Consider the following 19,373-nt stretch of genomic DNA (forward strand, 5'->3'; position numbering starts at 1 on the left):
AAAATACATCACACAGTCCTAGACACTTGGGAAGTGTTCGACTTGTGATTTTGTGATACGAAATCCAGCATATCTATCTTGTTTGCTGTGTCATAATAAAATAATAATAATAATAATAATAATAATAATAATAATAATAATAATAATAACTAGCTCCCATTTATATCTCTTTTTCCCTGCAGTATTTTGGCCTTCGCTTGCGATTTTGCAGAAAGGGAGCATTGTGTGCCCCTCCTTTGTCTGACTGGGATGAATGGCTGGATTTAGGCCTCTTCTTAATTAAAAGTGTTGCCCAACACCACTGAATCGAGGGTCATTTGGGAGGACGGGACTGTTTTTTAAGTATTCATGTGTGTCGCCTCCTCCTCCTCCTTTGTTCCCTTCCCAGCGTTGGCCGCTCTGCTTCGAGATGGAGAGACCTTGGAGGACCTCATGAAGCTGTCCCCGGAAGAGCTGCTCCTGCGCTGGGCCAATTTCCACTTGGAAAACGCCGGGTGGCACAAGATCAACAACTTCAGCTCCGAGATCAAGGTATCTCTCAAAATCTATCATCTAGGTGGGATTTTGCTGGAGCAATTTGGGGTTGGAATGGGCCACGGGAGTCTGCAGAACGATCCGATCCGTGAGTTGGTCTCTTTTGCTTCCTTTTGCATCTGCAACTGACTTCTGTATCTAACTGCTTTGATTTTCTTCTTCTTCCTCCTCATGCTTCCCGGATTCTTGCTCCCCTTCTCCTCTGTTTCTTCTCCCCTCAATCCCTCTCTCTTTGCTTCTTGGGATGTTGGTTTCCCAAGCTTACTGACTTCAATAGCTGTGTAAAGGTACAAACATCCTTGGTTCTTCCATAGTTGGGTTCCTAACATAGATTTGTGCCAGTCTTGCGATGGGAAACGCAATTGGCTGATGGGTTTTTCTTCTGGATTTCGCCCATCGCAGGATTCCAGGGCCTATTTCCACCTCCTCAACCAAATTGCACCCAAAGGACAAAAAGAAGGAGAGCCGCAGATCGACATCAACATGTCCGGCTTCAATGTGAGTATATGTGAGGGGTGGGAGTCCTCTTGTGAAATTTATAAACCTTATAGGTTTCTGGATCATAGCTAATGGGGGCAATTCTTGAAAATTTCAGACTGGGAGAGTAAATAGTTGATGCTTCATAAATAGTTAATGCCCAGCTACATTTCAGAGTTTGGAGAGTTCCCTTTTTTGATAGCACTTCAGCTATTGCTGTATCCAGGGAACCTGCAGCACTTTACCTGTTACAGTAGAGTCTCACTTATCCAACACTCGCTTATCCAACGTTCTGGATTATCCAACGCATTTTTGTAGTCAATGTTTTCAATATATCGTGATATTTTGGTGCTAAATTCAGCGATAAGCGAATATGTTGGATAACAAGAAGGCATTAAGGAAAAGCCTATTAAACATCAAATTAGGTTATGATTTTACAAATGAAGCACCAAAACATCATGTTAGACAACAAATTTGGCAGAAAAAGTAGTTCAATACGCAGTAATGCTATGTAGTAATTACTGTATTTATGAATTTAGCACCAAAATATCACGATATATTGAAAACATTGACTACAAAAATGTGTTGGATAATCCAGAACATTGGATAAGCGAGTGTTGGATAAGTGAGACTCTACTGTATTATTATACTGCTTTGAAACCTGTAATAATAATAATAATAATAATAATAATAATAATAATAACAACAACAACAACAACAACAACAACAACAACAACAACAACAATGGATTGCTATGCGTTTTCCGGATCTCACAACCTCTGAGGATGCCTGCCATATTATTATTATTATTATTATCATTATTATTACTATTATTTTTTATTGTATGACACAGCAAACAAGATAGATATGCTGGATTTTTGATGATGATGATGATGATGATTATTATTATTGACACAATGACATAGTCTGACACAGCAAACAAGATAGATATGCTGGATTTCATATCACAAAATCAATTATTATTATACTGCTTTGAAACCTGTAATAACAACAACAACAACAACAACAACAACAACAACAATAATAATAATAATAATAATGGATTGCTATGCGTTTTCCAGATCTCACAAGCTCTGAGGATGCCTACCATATTATTATTATTATTATCATTATTATTATCATTACTATTATTACTATTATTATTATTATTATTGTATGACACAGCAAACAAGATAGATATTCTGGATTTTTGATGATGATGATGATGATTATTATTATTATTATTATTATTATTGACACAATGACAGTCTGACACAGTAAACAAGATAGATATTCTGGATTTCGTATCACAAAATCAATAACAATAATAATAATAATAATAATAATAATAATAATAATAATAATTGTCCTCAGCGTAACCTGATTTGGAGCATAACCTTACTTCAATTGTGTTGTCGAAGGCTTTCATGGCCAGAATCACTTGGTTGCTGTGAGTTTTTCAGGCTGTATGGCCATGTTCCAGAAGCACTCTCTCCTGACATTTCATCCACATCTATGGCAGGCATCCTCAGAATGTTATGAGAATATGTGGATTATTATTTATTTTTTTTGTAAAGGTGACCGTGACAATGTTATACGTTACTTATATAACTAAATAAAACTATTTTTTTTTAAATGTGCAATTTCTGCTTCTCCAGGAGAAAGATGACTTGAAGAGAGCCGAGTGCATGCTCCAGCAAGCGGACCGCCTGGGCTGCCGGCAGTTTGTGACCCCGGCGGACGTGGTGAGCGGCAACCCCAAGCTGAACCTGGCCTTTGTGGCCAACCTCTTCAACAAGTACCCGGCCCTCACCAAGCCGGAGAACCAGGACATTGACTGGACGCTGCTGGAAGGTGAGGCAGGCCTCCAAGGAAATGAAGAAGGGGAGCGAAACAGGGCAAGGAGAGGGGTGGCTGGTCCCACTTTCGACCTTTCCGTGGCTGCTCTGGAATAGCTGGGTATAAGGGTGGCCTCAGGGCCAGAAACTGGGCATTGAGGCAATGGGATAATAAACCTCTTTGCAAAAGAGGTCGAATGAGAGGATCAGGCATCTGTTCCATCCGTACATGTCTCCATTTTTCTCTTATTTATTTACCGCATTTATATTCCGCCCTTCTCACCCCGAAGGGGACTCAAGGCGGATCACATTACACATATAGGCAAACATTCAATGCTTTTTAACATAGAACAAAGACAAACAAACATAGGCTCCGAGCGGGCCTCGAACTCATAACCTCCTGGTCAGAGTGATTCATTGCAGTGATTCATTGCAGCTGCTCTCCAGCCTGCGCCACAGCCCCAGCCCGAGCTCAGCCCACAGCCCGAGCTCTTCCATTTATTTATCATGTCAGAAGTTAACCAAGTGTACAAAGGGCAATGTAACAATGTATTAAATCTTCTCTTTTCCCCGACCCACAAATCCAAAGTTGTTGGGCATGAAAGATCCCTCTCAGAGCAGGTCCAAGGTAATTTTCAAGTACCGTATATACTCGAGTATAAGCCAACCCGAATATAAACCGAGGCACCTAATTTTACCACAAAAAACTGGGAAAACATTGACTCCAGTATAAGCCGAGGGTGGAAAATTTCAGAAATAAAAATAGATACCAATAAAATTACATTAGTTGAGGCATCAGTAGATTAAATGTTTTTGAATATTTACATCAAGCTCAAATTTAAGTTAAGACCGTCCAACTCTGATCAAATCATTATTCTCGACTTTTTCAATGTATCCTTTTAATAATAATAGAGTAAAATAATAAATGCAATAATAATAATAATAAGATCAGAGTGAAATAATAAATGTATTAATAAAAATAATAAAAATAAATGTAATAGTAGCAACCATAATAGAGAAACATAATAAATGTAATAATACCAATAATAATAGAGAAAAATAATACATGTACCATATATTCTCGAGTATAAGCTGACCCAAATATAAGCCAACCAGGACCCTCACCTGAGTATAAGCCGAGGGGCGCTTTTTCAGTCCTAAAAAAGGGCTGAAAAACTATGCTTATACTCGAGTATATACAGTATAGGTGAACAGAAATTTTGGCGCCCCCCCCCAAACCAATCACTGAAAAATACAAATATAAGCGTTGGATAAGCGAAAATGTTGGATAATATGGAAGGATTAAGGAAAAGCCTAAAAAAAGAACAACACTCAGGGGAAATCCAGACAGCAAGCAATCAGGAACAGCTAACACCTCCCAAAAAACGATTCTCCCACGCAAGAGGAAGCCAGGCCTTAAAGCCACTGGGTCGTTAAATGCTAATCAAGGTGATTAATTACAACATCCATATCCCGCCCCCTCTCCCCGAAGAGACTTGGGGCTGACATAGTTTGTCCTCTGAGGCTGAGAGAGTGTGACATGCCCCAAGCCACCCAGTGTGTTTCCATGCCTTGCATCCTGATCTCCTGGAGTGCTAATGTAGGGACCATAAGCCAGAAAATAGTAAACTATTTTCTATGTAGCCTTGCCTGTGCATATGCCCCTCCCTTCCTGTGAGCTGATGCCTTTCTCCAGAATGTTCCAAGACCAAAAGTTAGCTTGAAATCAACAAGTGAGGTCACAGGTATCACTTATGCCAAAGTGGGTGTGGAAGGTGAGGAAGATCCTCAGCCATTGGTCAATTTTAGATAAGCCGAGATATAAAATCCTTTGTTTGCTACACACATTTTGCGATGGTACGGACCCACAAAATGGGTACCTAAGGCTGTTTTGCCTTACCATCAGCTGTGATAATAATAAAAGGCTTGTTTTATTGCTCTCCTGGAATTCTCTCCTTTACTTCCCCTCCGGGCTAGTCTCCAAAACTAGCTTCTTCTGGACACATCTGACCAAGGAGCATCCATGTTAGGAAACACCCACATATGTTGGAGACACACAACAATAGCTTAGACCAGGGGTCCCCAAACTTTTTAAACAGGGGGCCAGTTCACGATCCTTCGGACTGTTGGAGGGCTGGACTATAGTTGGCCACCAAGCAATAATAATAATAATAATAATAATAATAATAATAATAATAATAATAATAATAATACATCACACGGTCCTAGACACTTGGGAAGTGTTCGACTTCTGATTTTGTGATATGAAATCCAGCATATATATCTTGTTTGCTGTGTCATACAATAAACTAGTAATAATAATAATAATAATAATAATAAAAAAAATAACAACAACAACAACAACAACAACAACAATAATAAAGAAGGTTGGAAGAGAGCCTTTGGGCCATTTAGTCCAACCTCCTTCTGCTTTTGTGCACAGAAAGCACAAGCAAAGCATCCCTGACAGATGGCCACCCAGCCTCAATGTTAATAATAATCATAATAATAAATACATCACACAGTCCTAGACACTTGGGAACTGTTCTACTTGTGATTTTGTGATATGAAATCCAGCATATCTATCTTGTTTGCTGTTTCATACAATAAAATAATAAAAATAATGAATAATAAAAACAATAATAATAATAATAATAATAATCCAGATTCCAGACTGACAAAGTTCTGGAACACAACACACCAGACATCACAGTTGTAGAAAAGAACAAGGTTTGGATCATTGATGTTGCCATCCCAGGTGACAGTCGCATAGATGAAAAACAACAGGAAAAACTCAGCCGCTATCAGGACCTCAAGATTGAACTTCAAAGACTCTGGCAGAAACCAGTACAGGTGGTCCCGGTGGTGATGGGCACACTGGGTGCTGTGCCAAAAGATCTCAGCCGGCATTTGGAAACAATAGACATTGACAAAATCACCATCTGCCAACTGCAAAAGGCCACCCTACTGGGATCTGCACACATCATCAGAAAATACATCACACAGTCCTAGACACTTGGGAAGTGTTCGACTTGTGGTTTTGCGAAACGAAATCCAGCATATCTATCTTGTTTGCTGTGCCATACAACGTTGTTGTGTTGATAATAATAATAATAATAATAATAATAAAGAGGGTTGGAAGAGACCCCTTGGGCCATTGACTCCAACCCTCTTCTGCCTCTGTGCACCAAAAGCACAAGCAAAGCACCCCTGACAGATGGCCTCCCAGTCTCAATGTCAGATAATAATAATAATAATAATAATAATAATAATAATAATAATAATAATAATAAAGAGGATTGGAAGAGACCCTTTGGGCCATTGACTCCAACCCCCTTCTGCCTTTGTGCACGAAAAGCACAAGCAAAGCACCCCTGACAGACGACCACCCAGCCTCAATGTTAATAATAATAATAATAATAATAATAATGTGATTTTGTGATACGAAATCTTGTTTGCCGTGTCATACAATATAATAATAATAATAATAATAATAATAATAATAATAATAATAATAATAATAATAATAATAATGGTTGTAAGAGAAGAAGAGGCCCCTTGGGTCATTTAGCCCAACCCCCTTCTGCCCTTGTGCCGTGGGGGCCGGATAAATAGCTTCGATGGGCCGCATTTGGCCCCCGGGCCTTAGTTTGGGGATCCCTGGCTTAGACGATCTTTGAACCAACCTTTTGTGAGATTTTGCTTTTTTTCGTTCTAGGTGAGACCCGTGAAGAGAGGACGTTCCGCAACTGGATGAACTCTCTCGGGGTGAACCCTCACGTCAACCATCTCTATGGGTAAGCCTTGGGCTCACATCTATTGTCTTGTGAAAGCTGCCAGGCATCAATGAAGAACAATCCCTGTATTTTCAGGACTGTTTTCCACAGGTCCAAAAAAAGTGTCTTCTTTCTAGGCATTTTTGGTTTCTCCAGGACAATTCTGTGGCATGCTCCTATTAGAGGTTGACCATCTTGTTGCTCTGGAGGACTAAGCAATACTAGAGGCATCCTGTCTCGGTCCTCTGGCATGATCCCTTGGTATTAGGCTAGAGCGATCCATGTAAAAATTGATTCTAAACTCGCTTCAAAAGTAGGGGGCGCTAGCGTTTCGTTTCTGATGTCATTTCCGAATTTTGCCCTCAAATTTTTTTGAAATTTAACGAAAATTTGTTAGTTTCAAAAGTAATTTGTTAATGGCGGACACGCATGTGCTGTGGCCCAAAACAGCCTGGCCGGGGGGGGGGGGGGGAGTAAGATACCCAGCCAATGTGCACTTACTGCACTAATGTGCAAGAAAATAAAAGGGAAAAATACAGCCTCCCCTTTGCCCAAGTTCTATTTGTGTGGATTATGGGAATTGCACCGTTTGCCAGACTTTGCAAGCGTTGATAGGAGTAAGATACCCAGCCAATGTGCACTTACTGCACTAATGTGCAAGAAAATAAAAGGGAAAAATACAGCCTCCCTTTTGCCCAAGTTCTATTTGTGTGGATTATGGGAATTGCACCGTTTGCCAGACTTTGCAAGCGTTGATAAGCTTAAGAGAGCCAGCCATTTGTGCAGTGCAAGAAAATAAAAGGGCTACAGAAGTGATTTTTTACCTGTGGCTCTTGAAATTATCTCCAGTGTTGTATTCATGTTACTTGCTCTGTACGCATTACAAGTAGTTCTGCTGGTACTGAGGGATGAGCTAGTGAGAAAGAAACCCTCTCTCTCCAGATCCCCGGGCCGAATGAGCCACGAGGCTCCCTGCAGTTTTCATTCAGGACGTACAAGCCCCTCCCCTGAGTTAAACGTGCTCTCCGATTGGCCACAAGGTGGAAACAACATGCTAGGTTGCCCCAGTGCACTGAAACAAGTTTGGGTGATTTGCAAATGCTTGTTTACCTAACGAAAAAAAATTACGACATCAGAAAAATTGCCTATCGTGGTTCGAAACCGCGGGATCCACACGACAGGATAATGCGATTCGAATATCGCTTCAAAAGCGACAAAACAAACGAATTAATAACGATAAACGGGGAAATCGAATTTTTTGAGCAAGCCTACTTGGTATGTTTCTTCCAGAAGTTGACCATGGAATCATGTTGGAGCAATTTTCTTGCTCACCCAACATTATCCTGTAATGTGCTTCCACTAAAAGTCATTCACTTCAATAGGGTCCATGCGTTCCCATTTCCCCCAGGGTTATGGGTCGGTCCTACTGTAATATGGAACTTGGGCTACGTCTTTTTAAAGTGACAGGGACCCAAACATAGCCATGCTCAAGAGGACTCACGGGTGCTCGCTCTCTCTGTTTTAGAGACCTGCAGGACGCCTTGGTCATCTTGCAGCTCTACGAAAAGATCAAAGTCCCTGTCGACTGGAATAAAGTCAATCGGCCACCTTACCCTAAACTGGGGGCAAATATGAAGAAGGTAAGGGTGATGGACATATCATGTGGTGTGCATGTGTGCTTCAATGCATGCATGTTGCTGCCATTTTAGGTATGGGATGGAACTATCCATGGGCGCTTGAAATCATTGTGCGGCTCATACTTTCGAAGTACTGTATAGACTCAAGTATAAGCCTAGTTTTTCAGCCCTTTTTTTAAGACTGAAAAAGCCCCCCTCGGCTTATACTCGGGTGAGGGTCCTGGTTGGCTTATATTTGGGTCAGCTTATACTCAATTGACAGACCCAGTCTTTTAGAATGTCTGATGTAATTTAATAAGTTTTTAATTGATTCACAATGTATTGTACAATTTTATAAATGTGTTTTATTGTAAGCTTCCCTGAGTCCCCTATTGGGTGAGAAGGGCGGGATCTAAATATTGTAATATATATATATATATATATATATATATATATATATATATATATATACATACATACACACACACACACACACACACACACACACACACACACACAAACACACACACAAACACACACATACATACATACATACTCGGGAATATATGGTACATTTATTATTTTTCTCTATTATTATTGGTATTACATTTATTATTTTTCTCTATTATTGTTGCTACTATTACATTTATTTTACTCTATTTTTATTTTTAATAATAATACATTTATTATTTCACTCTGATCTTACTGTTATTATTGCATTTATTATTTTACTCTATTTATTATTACTTGTATTATTTTACCGTAATAATAATAATTATTATTATTATTATTATTACATGTATTATTTTACTCTATTATTATTAAAAGGATACATAAGCACATTTACATTGAAGAAGATGAGAATAATGATTTGATCAGAGTTGGACAGTCTTATCTTAAATTAGAGCTTTTTGTAAATATTCAAAAACATTTAACCTACTGATAATAATAATAATGATAAAACTTTATTTATATCCCACCACCATCTCCCCGTGGGGACTCGGGGCAGCTTACATGGGGCAGAGGCCCAAACAACATAGGACAAAACATAGGCAACATAATACAAATCACACTATAAAAAAATAAAACAGTAATACAATATATCAATTAAAACAAAAATACAGGATAAAAAATTGCATTTAAAACACATAAATGGTAAATAGTGCCTCAATTAATGTAATTTTATTGGTATCTATTTTTATTTCTGAAATTTACCACCCTCGGCTTATACTGGAGTCAATGTTTTCTCGATTTTTTGTGGTAAAATTAGGTGCCTCGGCTTATATTCGAGTATATACGGTAGTTGTTCTACTGCAGAAACGTTGTTTTTGTGGCTGCCACAAACTAGGTTGAATTGGTTGAGACCCTATGAGAAAGTCGTTGAAAACTAGAGAAAAATGTGTTATAGCAGGATGTCCTGCCAAAACAAAGTTTTTGCAATTTAATAATTTTTTTCATGTTTTTATGATAGAGCCAATTAGGAATGGCCTTTATTACCCAGGAACAAAAATGGTGTTGCATAGTGTAATACAAGAGAATATGGATCTGTAGGCTCCATGACACAAAAGGCCCAGCTTTGTCAGTGTGAAGGCAGTGCTGTAGCCTTAACCCAACTAACTCCATGGCTCTTTTGTCTGCCGACAGCTCGAAAACTGCAACTACGCCGTCGACTTGGGGAAGCACCCAGCCAAGTTCTCCCTGGTTGGCATCGGAGGCCAAGATCTCAACGACGGCAACCCAACGCTCACCTTGGCTTTGGTGTGGCAGCTTATGAGGAGGTATCTCAATGGCCAGATATGTCCAAATAGGGCTTGGTGTTTTCAAACTTGTTCAGAAGAGTTGCTGTGAGTTTCCCAGGCTGTATGGCCATGTCCCTGAAGCATTCTCTCCTGACGTTTCGCCCACATCCATGGCAGGCATCCTCAGAGGTTGTGAGGTCTGTTGGAAACTAGGCAAGTGGGGTTTATATATTTGTGGTATAATGCCCAGGGTGGGAGAAAGAACTCTTTGTCTGTTTGAGGCAAGTGTGAATGTTTTAAATGTACCTTAGAGTCTCACTTATCCAACGTTCTGGATTATCCAACGCATTTTTGTAGTCAATGTTTTCACTTCACTTTATTTCTTAATTAGTCGCCACCCGAGTTCTCCGAGCGACTTACAATTTAAAATATCATTCCACAATATAAAAACATTCAACATAAAAACATTCAACCTAAAAACATTCAACCTAAAAACATTCAACAATGACTATGTTTTCAATATATCGTGATATTTTGGTGCTAAATTCGTAAATACAGTAATTACTACATAGCATTACTGTGTATTGAACTACTTTTTCTGTCAAATTTGTTGTATAACGTGATGTTTTGGTGTTTAATTTATAAAATCATAACCTAATTTGATGTTTAATAGGCTTTTCCTTAATCACTCGTTATTATCCAACATATTCGCTTATCCAACGTTCTGCCGGCCCGTTTATGTTGGATAAGTGAGACTCTATTGTATTTATGTGATTGTATTTTATTGTGTATTGCTGGGCTTGGTCCCCATGTGATCCGCCCCGAGTCCCTGCAGGGAGATGGGGCGGGATATAAGAAAAACATGGTTGTTGTTGTTATTATTATTATTAATGTTGCAATTGGCCACCTGGATTGGCACTGAATGGCCTTGCAGCTTCAAAGCCTGACTGCTTCCTGTCTGGGGGAATTCTTTGTTGGGAGGCGTTTTGTTTTTTTTCGTGTCAGGAGCAACTGGAGTTGCTTCTGGTGTGAGAGAATTGGCCGTCTGCAAGGACGTTGCCCAGGGGACGCCCGGATGTTTTGATGTTTTACCATCCTTGTGGGAGGCTTCTCTCATGTCCCCACATGGAGCTGGAGCTGATAGAGGGAGCTCATCCGTGCTCTCCCCAGGTGGGATTCGAACCTGGCATTTTCAGGTCAGCAACCCAACCTTCAAGTTACAAGGCTTTTATCCCCTAGGCCACCAGAGGCTCCAGTTGGGAAGTCTTAACTGGCCCTGATTGTTTGTTGGGAGCTAACACATCCTAACAAAGGATTCCCCTAGGCAGGGAGCTTTGAAGCTTCAAGGTCATTCAGTGCTAATCAAGGTGGCCAATTGCAACATTAATAACAATAATAATAATAATAATAATAATAATAATAATAATAATAATAACAACAACAATGTTTTTCTTATATCCCGCCCCATCTCCCTGAAGAGACTCGGGGCGACTCACATGCCGACCAAGCCCAGCAATACACAATAAAAGAAAATCACATAAATACATTTAAAAATTCACACTTTGCTCAAACAGACCAGAATTCAAGGTCATTCAAGGTCATTTTATTTAGACTTAAAAAAGTGGAATTCCAGACAGGAAATAATCAGGGCCAGCTAACACCTCCCAACAAAGGATTCCCCCAGGCAAGAAGTAGCCAAGCTTTAAAGCTTCAAGGTCATTCAATCCTAATCAAGGTCACCAATTGCATCATTCACACTTGCCTCAAACAGACAAGAGTTCTTTCTCCCACCCTGGACTTTATTCCACAGATATATATAAACTCTACTTGCCTAGTTTCCAACAGACCTCACAACCTCTGAGGATGCCTGCGTGGGCGAATTGTCGAGACGAACGTGACCATACAGCCCGGAAAACTCACAGCAGTCCAGTGATTCCGGCCATGAAAGCCTTCAACAACATATGTTTAGAAGGCATTGAGACTGTCCCCTTCTTTTTCCTTCCTGTCAACTGACGAAACCATCTGAAGATCTGGAAAACACTGATTTGGCTTGTATTGGAAATCCTGCTATTCATTGGTTTCCCTATATGTAGATAGGAAAGACCAAAGCAGAAAAAGGAATTGGAATACCGCCAATTTCTGGGCCTGAATATATTGCACAAGATTGCTCTAGCCTAAAATGATACATTTCAATATATTGGTTTTATGGTTCCCGTCCCCTTGATCAGGTCGTGTAAGTGTTATTTATTTCTATAATTGTATTTTTACTTTGCTTAATAATGTGTTATTATGTTGCTATGTAATGTTTGTGTTGCTTTTATGATTGGAAACCGCCCTGAGTCCCATCCGGGAGATAGGGCAGTATATAAATAAAGTTATTATTATTATTATTATTATTATTATTATTATTATTATTATTATTATTATTATCAACACAACGACGTTGTATGGCACAGCAAACAAGACAGACATGCTGGATTTCGTTTAGCAAAACCACAAGTCGAACACTCCCCAAGTGTCTAGGACTGTGTGATGTATTTTCTGATGATGCGTGCAGATCCCAGTAGGGTGGCCTTTTGCAGTTGGCAGATGGTGATTTTGTCAATGTCTATTGTTTCCAAATGCCGGCTGAGATCTTTTGACACGGCACCCAGTGTGCCCATCACCACCGAAACCACCTGCACTGGTTTCTGCCATAGTCTTTGAAGTTCAGTCTTGAGGTCCTGATAGCGGCTGAGTTTTTCCTGTTGTTTTTCGTCAATGCGACTGTCACCTGGGATGGCAACATCAATGATCCAAACCTTGTTCTTTTCCACAACTGTGATGTCTGGTGTGTTGTGTTCCAGAACTTTGTCAGTCTGGATTCGGAAGTCCCACAGTATCTTTGCGTGCTCATTTTCCAATACTTTTGCAGGTTTGTGATCCCACCAGTTCTTTACTGCTGGGAGGTGGTACTTGAGGCATAAGTTCCAATTAATCGTTTGGGCCACATATTTGTGCCTCTGTTTGTAGTCTGTCTGTGCGATTTTCTTACAGCAGCTGAGGATATGATCAATGGTTTCATCAGTTTCCTTGCACAGTCTGCATTTTGGGTCATCAGCCTATTTTTTCGATCTTGGCCTTAATTGCCTTGGTCCTGATGGCTTGCTCCTGGGCTGCAAGGATCAGGCCTTCTGTCTCCTTCTTCAGGGTCCCATTCGTGAGCCAGAGCCAGGTCTTCTCCTTATCAGCTTTTCCTTCAATTTTGTCTATTATTATTATTATTATTATTATTATTATTATTATTATTATTATTATTATTATTATTAGGGCGACGTCATAGTGATATTCGTCTTTCCCTCTCATATCTTGACTAATACCATCTGCCTTCCTCAGACATACCTTAAACATCTTGGAAGACCTTGGGGATGGCCAGAAAGCCAATGACGACATTATTGTGAGCTGGGTGAACCAGACCTTGAGAGACGCTGGGAAAAGCAGCTCCATCCAGAGCTTTAAGGTAGGCGACTTATTCCATTGAGTTGGTCCTTCTCTGCCGTTGAACTGGTTTTGGTGTGTGTGCAAACACCTTCTTTGGTTGTTATTCCTCCTGAGATGTGTCCCTTTCCTCCCTTTTAAGGACAAAAGTATTAGCAGCAGTTTGGCGGTGGTGGATTTAATTGATGCGATCCAGCCCGGCTGCATAAATTATGACCTGGTGAAGACAGGAGATCTATCAGAAGAAGACAAGCACAGCAACGCCAAGTAAGCCTCGTTCTTGCGGATCTTTCCTGAGACACTAAGTGGCTTATCCTGAGTCCCCTCGGGGAGATAGGGCAGGGTACAAGTAAATTACTACTACTACTACTTTTATTATTATTATTATTATTATTATTATTATTATTATTATTATTATTGTATGACACAGCAAACAAGATAGATATGCTGGATTTCGTATCATAAAATCACAAGTCGAACACTTCTCAAGTGTCTAGGACTGTGTGATGTATTATTATTATTATTATTATTATTATTATTATTATTATTATTATTGTATGACACAGCAAACAAGATAGATATGCTGGATTTCGTATCATAAAATCACAAGTCGAACACTTCTCAAGTGTCTAGGACTGTGTGATTTATTATTATTATTATTATTATTATTATTATTATTATTATTGTATGACACAGCAAACAAGATAGATATGCTAGATTTTGTATCATAAAATCACAAGTCGAACACTTCCCAAGTGTCTAGGACTGTGTGATGTATTATTATTATTATTATTATTATTATTATTATTATTATTGTATGACACAGCAAACAAGATAGATATGCTGGATTTCGTATCATAAAATCACAAGTCGAACACTTCTCAAGTGTCTAGGACTGTGTGATTTATTATTATTATTATTATTATTATTATTATTATTATTATTATTATTATTATTGTATGACACAGCAAACAAGATAGATATGCTAGATTTTGTATCATAAAATCACAAGTCGAACACTTCCCAAGTGTCTAGGACTGTGTGATGTATTATTATTATTATTATTATTATTATTATTATTATTATTATTATTATTGTATGACACAGCAAACTAGATAGATATGCTGGATTTCGTATCATAAAATCACAAGTCGAACACTTCCCAAGTGTCTAGGACTGTGTGATATATTTTCGGATGATGCGCGCAGATCCCAGTAAGGTGGCCTTTTGCAGTTGGCAGATCGTAATTTTGTCAATGCCTATTGTTTCTAAATGCCGGCTGAGATCTTTTGGCACAGCACCCAGTGTGCCCATCACCACCGGGACCACCTGTACTGGTTTCTGCCAGAGTCTTTGAAGTTCAATCTTGAGGTCCTGAGATCGGCTGAGTTTTTCCTGTTGTTTTTCTGACCCTTCAGATGCCCATCCTCTCCTGGTTCCTGACCCTTGAAATGTCTGTTCTCTCCTGGTTTCTGACCCTAAAGGTGTCTGACCTCTCTTGGTTTTGGACCCTTGAAATGTCTATCCTCTCCTTGTTTTTGAACCTTCAATTTGACAGGGTGTGTGATTTGTTTTTAATTGACTCCAAAACACCCTGATTTATTGGTGAGTCTGAACTTTCACCAACTCCTCTCTAGTCAGACCGCTTAAGCATCCAGCGAAAGCAGCACCGACAAACGACACCTCAGTCGTAATTCTGCTGATCCCAGCGGTTCTTAGGCTTTATTATATACATCTATATACATTTACAAAGTCCATTGCTCTTAGGACTCATGCTTTCTCTAGCAAGGGTAAAGCATGACCTCTCTCTTTGTCGAGCGTCTGCGAACAACTCAAGCAGGCCACTCCCGATGATGAATGTTCTTTCCAAGCTAAGTCCAGAAGTCTTGACCTATTGGCTCTGCAGGCTATCAATCAAGCTGACTTGTGATTAACCCATGTGCTGCTGGAACACAGATGCACAATCCAAACAGCAAACAATTGATCTAACATTTCGATCTAACAACAATATACACCAACACAATGTCCAACCTCTAATTGCTTTTGACCCTTAAAATGCCCATCCTCTCCTGGTTTCTGACCCTTCAGATGCCCATCCTCTTCTTGTTTTGACCCTTCAGATGTCTATTATCTCCTGGTTTCTCTCCTTAAAGATGTCCAATCTCTCCTGGTTTTTGACCCTAAAGGTGTCTATCCTCTCTCGGTTTTGGACCCTTGAGATGTCCATCCTCTCCTTGTTTTTGACCCTTCAATGTCCAACCTCTCATTGCTTTTGACCCTTAAGATGCCCATCCTCTCCTGGTTTCTGACCCTAAAGATGTCCAACCTCTCTTGAGTTTTGGATCTTAAAGATGTCGGTTCTCTCCTGGTTTCTGATCCTAAAGGTGTTTGACCTCTCTTGGGTTTGGACCCTTGAGATGTCCATCCTCTCCTTGTTTTTGACCCTTCAATGTCCAACCTCTAATTGCTTTTGACCCTTAAGATGCCCATCCTCTCCTGATTTCTGACCCTTCAGATGTCCGTTCTCTCCTAGTTTTTCTCCTTAAAGATGTCCAATCTCTCCTGGTTTTTGACCCTAAAGGTGTCTATCCTCTCTCGGTTTTGGACCCTTGAGATGTCCATCCTCTCCTTGTTTTTGACCCGTCAATGTCCAACCTTTAATTGCTTTTGACCCTTAAGTTGCCCATCCTCTCCTGATTTCTGACCCTTCAGATTTCCATTCTCTCCTGGTTTCTGACCTTAAAGATGTCCAACCTCTCTTGGTTTTGGACCCTTGAGATGTCCATTCTCTCCTGGTTTCTCTCCTTAAAGATGTCCAATCTCTCCTGGTTTCTGATCCTAAAGGTGTTTGACCTCTCTTGGGTTTGGACCCTTGAGATGTCCATCCTCTCCTTGTTTTTGACCCTTCAATGTCCAACCTCTAATTGCTTTTGACCCTTAAGATGCCCATCCTCTCCTGATTTCTGACCCTTCAGATGTCCGTTCTCTCCTAGTTTTTCTCCTTAAAGATGTCCAATCTCTCCTGGTTTTTGACCCTAAAGGTGTCTATCCTCTCTCGGTTTTGGACCCTTGAGATGTCCATCCTCTCCTTGTTTTTGACCCGTCAATGTCCAACCTTTAATTGCTTTTGACCCTTAAGTTGCCCATCCTCTCCTGATTTCTGACCCTTCAGATTTCCATTCTCTCCTGGTTTCTGACCTTAAAGATGTCCAACCTCTCTTGGTTTTGGACCCTTGAGATGTCCATTCTCTCCTGGTTTCTCTCCTTAAAGATGTCCAATCTCTCCTGGTTTTTAACCCTAAAGGTGTCTATCCTCTCTCAGTTTTGGACCCTTGAGATGTCCATCCTCTCCTTGTTTTTGACCCTTCAATGTCCAACCTCTAATTGCTTTTGACCCTTAAGATGCCCATCCTCTCCTGATTTCTGACCCTTCAGATGTCTGTTCTCTCCTAGTTTCTCTCCTTAAAGATGTCCAATCTCTCCTGGTTTTTGACCCTAAAGGTGTCTATCCTCTCTCAGTTTTGGACCCTTGAGATGTCCATCCTCTCCTTGTTTTTGACCCTTCAATGTCCAACCTCTAATTGCTTTTGACCCTTAAGATGCCCATCCTCTCCTGATTTCTGACCCTTCAGATGTCCGTTCTCTCCTAGTTTCTCTCCTTAAAGATGTCCAATCTCTCCTGGTTTTTGACCCTAAAGGTGTCTATCCTCTCTCAGTTTTGGACCCTTGAGATGTCCATCCTCTCCTTGTTTTTGACCCTTCAATGTCCAACCTTTAATTGCTTTTGACCCTTAAGTTGCCCATCCTCTCCTGATTTCTGACCCTTCAGATTTCCATTCTCTCCTGGTTTCTGACCTTAAAGATGTCCAACCTCTCTTGGTTTTGGACCCTTGAGATGTCCATTCTCTCCTGGTTTCTCTCCTTAAAGATGTCCAATCTCTCCTGGTTTTTAACCCTAAAGGTGTCTATCCTCTCTCAGTTTTGGACCCTTGAGATGTCCATCCTCTCCTTGTTTTTGACCCTTCAATGTCCAACCTCTAATTGCTTTTGACCCTTAAGATGCCCATCCTCTCCTGATTTCTGACCCTTCAGATGTCCGTTCTCTCCTAGTTTCTCTCCTTAAAGATGTCCAATCTCTCCTGGTTTTTGACCCTAAAGGTGTCTATCCTCTCTTGGTTTTGGACCCTTGAGATGTCCATCCTCTCCTTGTTTTTGACCCTTCAATGTCCAACCTTTAATTTCTTTTGACCCTTAAGTTGCCCATCCTCTCCTGATTTCTGACCCTTCAGATGTCCATTATCTCCTGGTTTCTGACCTTAAAGGTGTCCAACTCTCTTGGTTTTGAACCCTTGAGATGTCCATCCTCTCCTGGTTTCAGACATTCAGGTAGCCAACCTCTCCTTGTCTTTGGCCCTAGGTATGCCGTGTCAATGGCTCGGAGGATTGGAGCCCGGGTCTACGCTCTTCCTGACGACCTGGTGGAAGTCAAGCCCAAGATGGTGATGACCGTCTTTGCCTGCTTGATGGGCCGCGGAATGAAGCGGGTCTGAGGAGCAAGCGCCAAACCAAAGGCACCCAAGCCCACCTCCCCAGTTCAGCTGTTTTCGGGACCGAAATGCTGCCGGCTTCCAGGACTTCGTTTGTTGCGTCTTTGTGTTTTTTGAGAAGGACTCTTTGTTTGGCTTTGCAAAGTGGGAGTACGGTGGGAACCCCCTAAACCCAACCCAAACGCTCCCTTTTCCCAGCCCCAGAAATTTTAAAGAGGGGGTTTTCTCAAGTGCATTTGTGTGTCTCCCAAGAGGAGACGGCTGCTGGCATCTTTGTCGCCTTTCCAGGACACATCTCATTCCTTTGTCTTAACCAAATCCCCCCCAAAAGGCCCTTTTTAATGATTTGTGCTGGTCCACGTCATAATGAGTTTTTCATTAAACTCAAGCCACGTCCATTGCAGTCTCCATTCAAAAGCTATGCAGATGCAACATGTAGAGAAACCAAAAAGGGAGATCTTGGCTGTAAAGAGAAAGGCTACATATTTCAGCAAATATAATAAACGGTGCAAACCAGGCATTCTTTCTAACATTTTGCATAACATACGCCTGCGGTTTTAACGCTATTCAGTATGATTTTAAGTCTGGTTCCAACTCCTGGAAATCTTGTGACCAGGAATCTCACATTTGGAAAGGTTGCATTGACCAGGCATTGGTTCAAATCTTCTCTTTCCATATTAGGATTAGGAACATGAGGGTGTTTTTAAATATTGTTATTATTTTGTGTTAGTTTTTTTTTTAAAGGGAGACTTCCAAGCTATCAGGAATCCATATTCTGTGCCATCATGGTATGGATATAAGCAATGGTACTTCCAAAGACAAGTCTTCCAGCAGTATTTTCCAAATACGGTGGTGCTCTTTTCCTGTACAGCTTCACCATATTTTCCATTATTTTGCTTATTTTCTTTTTTTTTGGTATTAAAAAAATCACTCCTTTTGGGGGAGAAGGACCACCTTTTGAGGCATTCATCAGAGAACCAAACCAATGCAATTTCTAAAAATCCAACTTCGGTTCTGTTCGTCTTTTCCCTTAGGCACCGAAACTTCTTTTTAGATCTGTGGATTTTTTTTAAAAAAATGCAATATTTAAGATACTATTATTTTCAGAGCTAGACAGATGGGACCAGGTCAGTCCCACAAACATCAGGGACTTAAAGAGCCAAACGTGCCGAGAAGGAAGAAACTATTTTTTTATAAAGGGAAGGGGGAAAAGGAAAGCGGCATCACCAAAGAAGAAGGCCTTTTGTCCGTACTCTGGCTTTGGCAAAACGTTAGCTATCCCTTGAGGTCGTATTGCTGTCTTGAGTTACTCCAAATGATGTAATGTGGTGGCAAAAGCAATAGTTAAAATAAAACCGTTTAAATACAA

General features: G+C 40.3%; 1 protein-coding gene across 6 annotated transcripts in view; it reads left to right on the forward strand.

The window, feature by feature from the left end:
* pls3 (plastin 3) overlaps positions 1-19,373 on the forward strand; it is an 89,303-nt gene extending 69,930 nt beyond the window's left edge. For 5 of the 6 annotated variants that reach the window (XM_062963734.1, XM_008119627.3, XM_062963735.1 and 2 more), the window contains 10 exons: positions 389-531; positions 795-821; positions 937-1,032; positions 2,670-2,865; positions 6,568-6,646; positions 8,151-8,265; positions 9,886-10,019; positions 13,356-13,479; positions 13,600-13,724; positions 17,875-19,373. In XM_062963734.1, coding sequence (XP_062819804.1) covers positions 389-531; positions 795-821; positions 937-1,032; positions 2,670-2,865; positions 6,568-6,646; positions 8,151-8,265; positions 9,886-10,019; positions 13,356-13,479; positions 13,600-13,724; positions 17,875-18,007 — 1,172 coding nt within the window. In that variant the 3' untranslated portion in view covers positions 18,008-19,373. The remainder of the gene's footprint in view (positions 1-388; positions 532-794; positions 822-936; positions 1,033-2,669; positions 2,866-6,567; positions 6,647-8,150; positions 8,266-9,885; positions 10,020-13,355; positions 13,480-13,599; positions 13,725-17,874) is intronic. The other variant, XM_062963737.1, reaches the window with a different exon arrangement.

Source organism: Anolis carolinensis, unplaced genomic scaffold, assembly GCF_035594765.1.
Source record: "Anolis carolinensis isolate JA03-04 unplaced genomic scaffold, rAnoCar3.1.pri scaffold_12, whole genome shotgun sequence".
Lineage (NCBI taxonomy): Eukaryota > Metazoa > Chordata > Lepidosauria > Squamata > Dactyloidae > Anolis > Anolis carolinensis.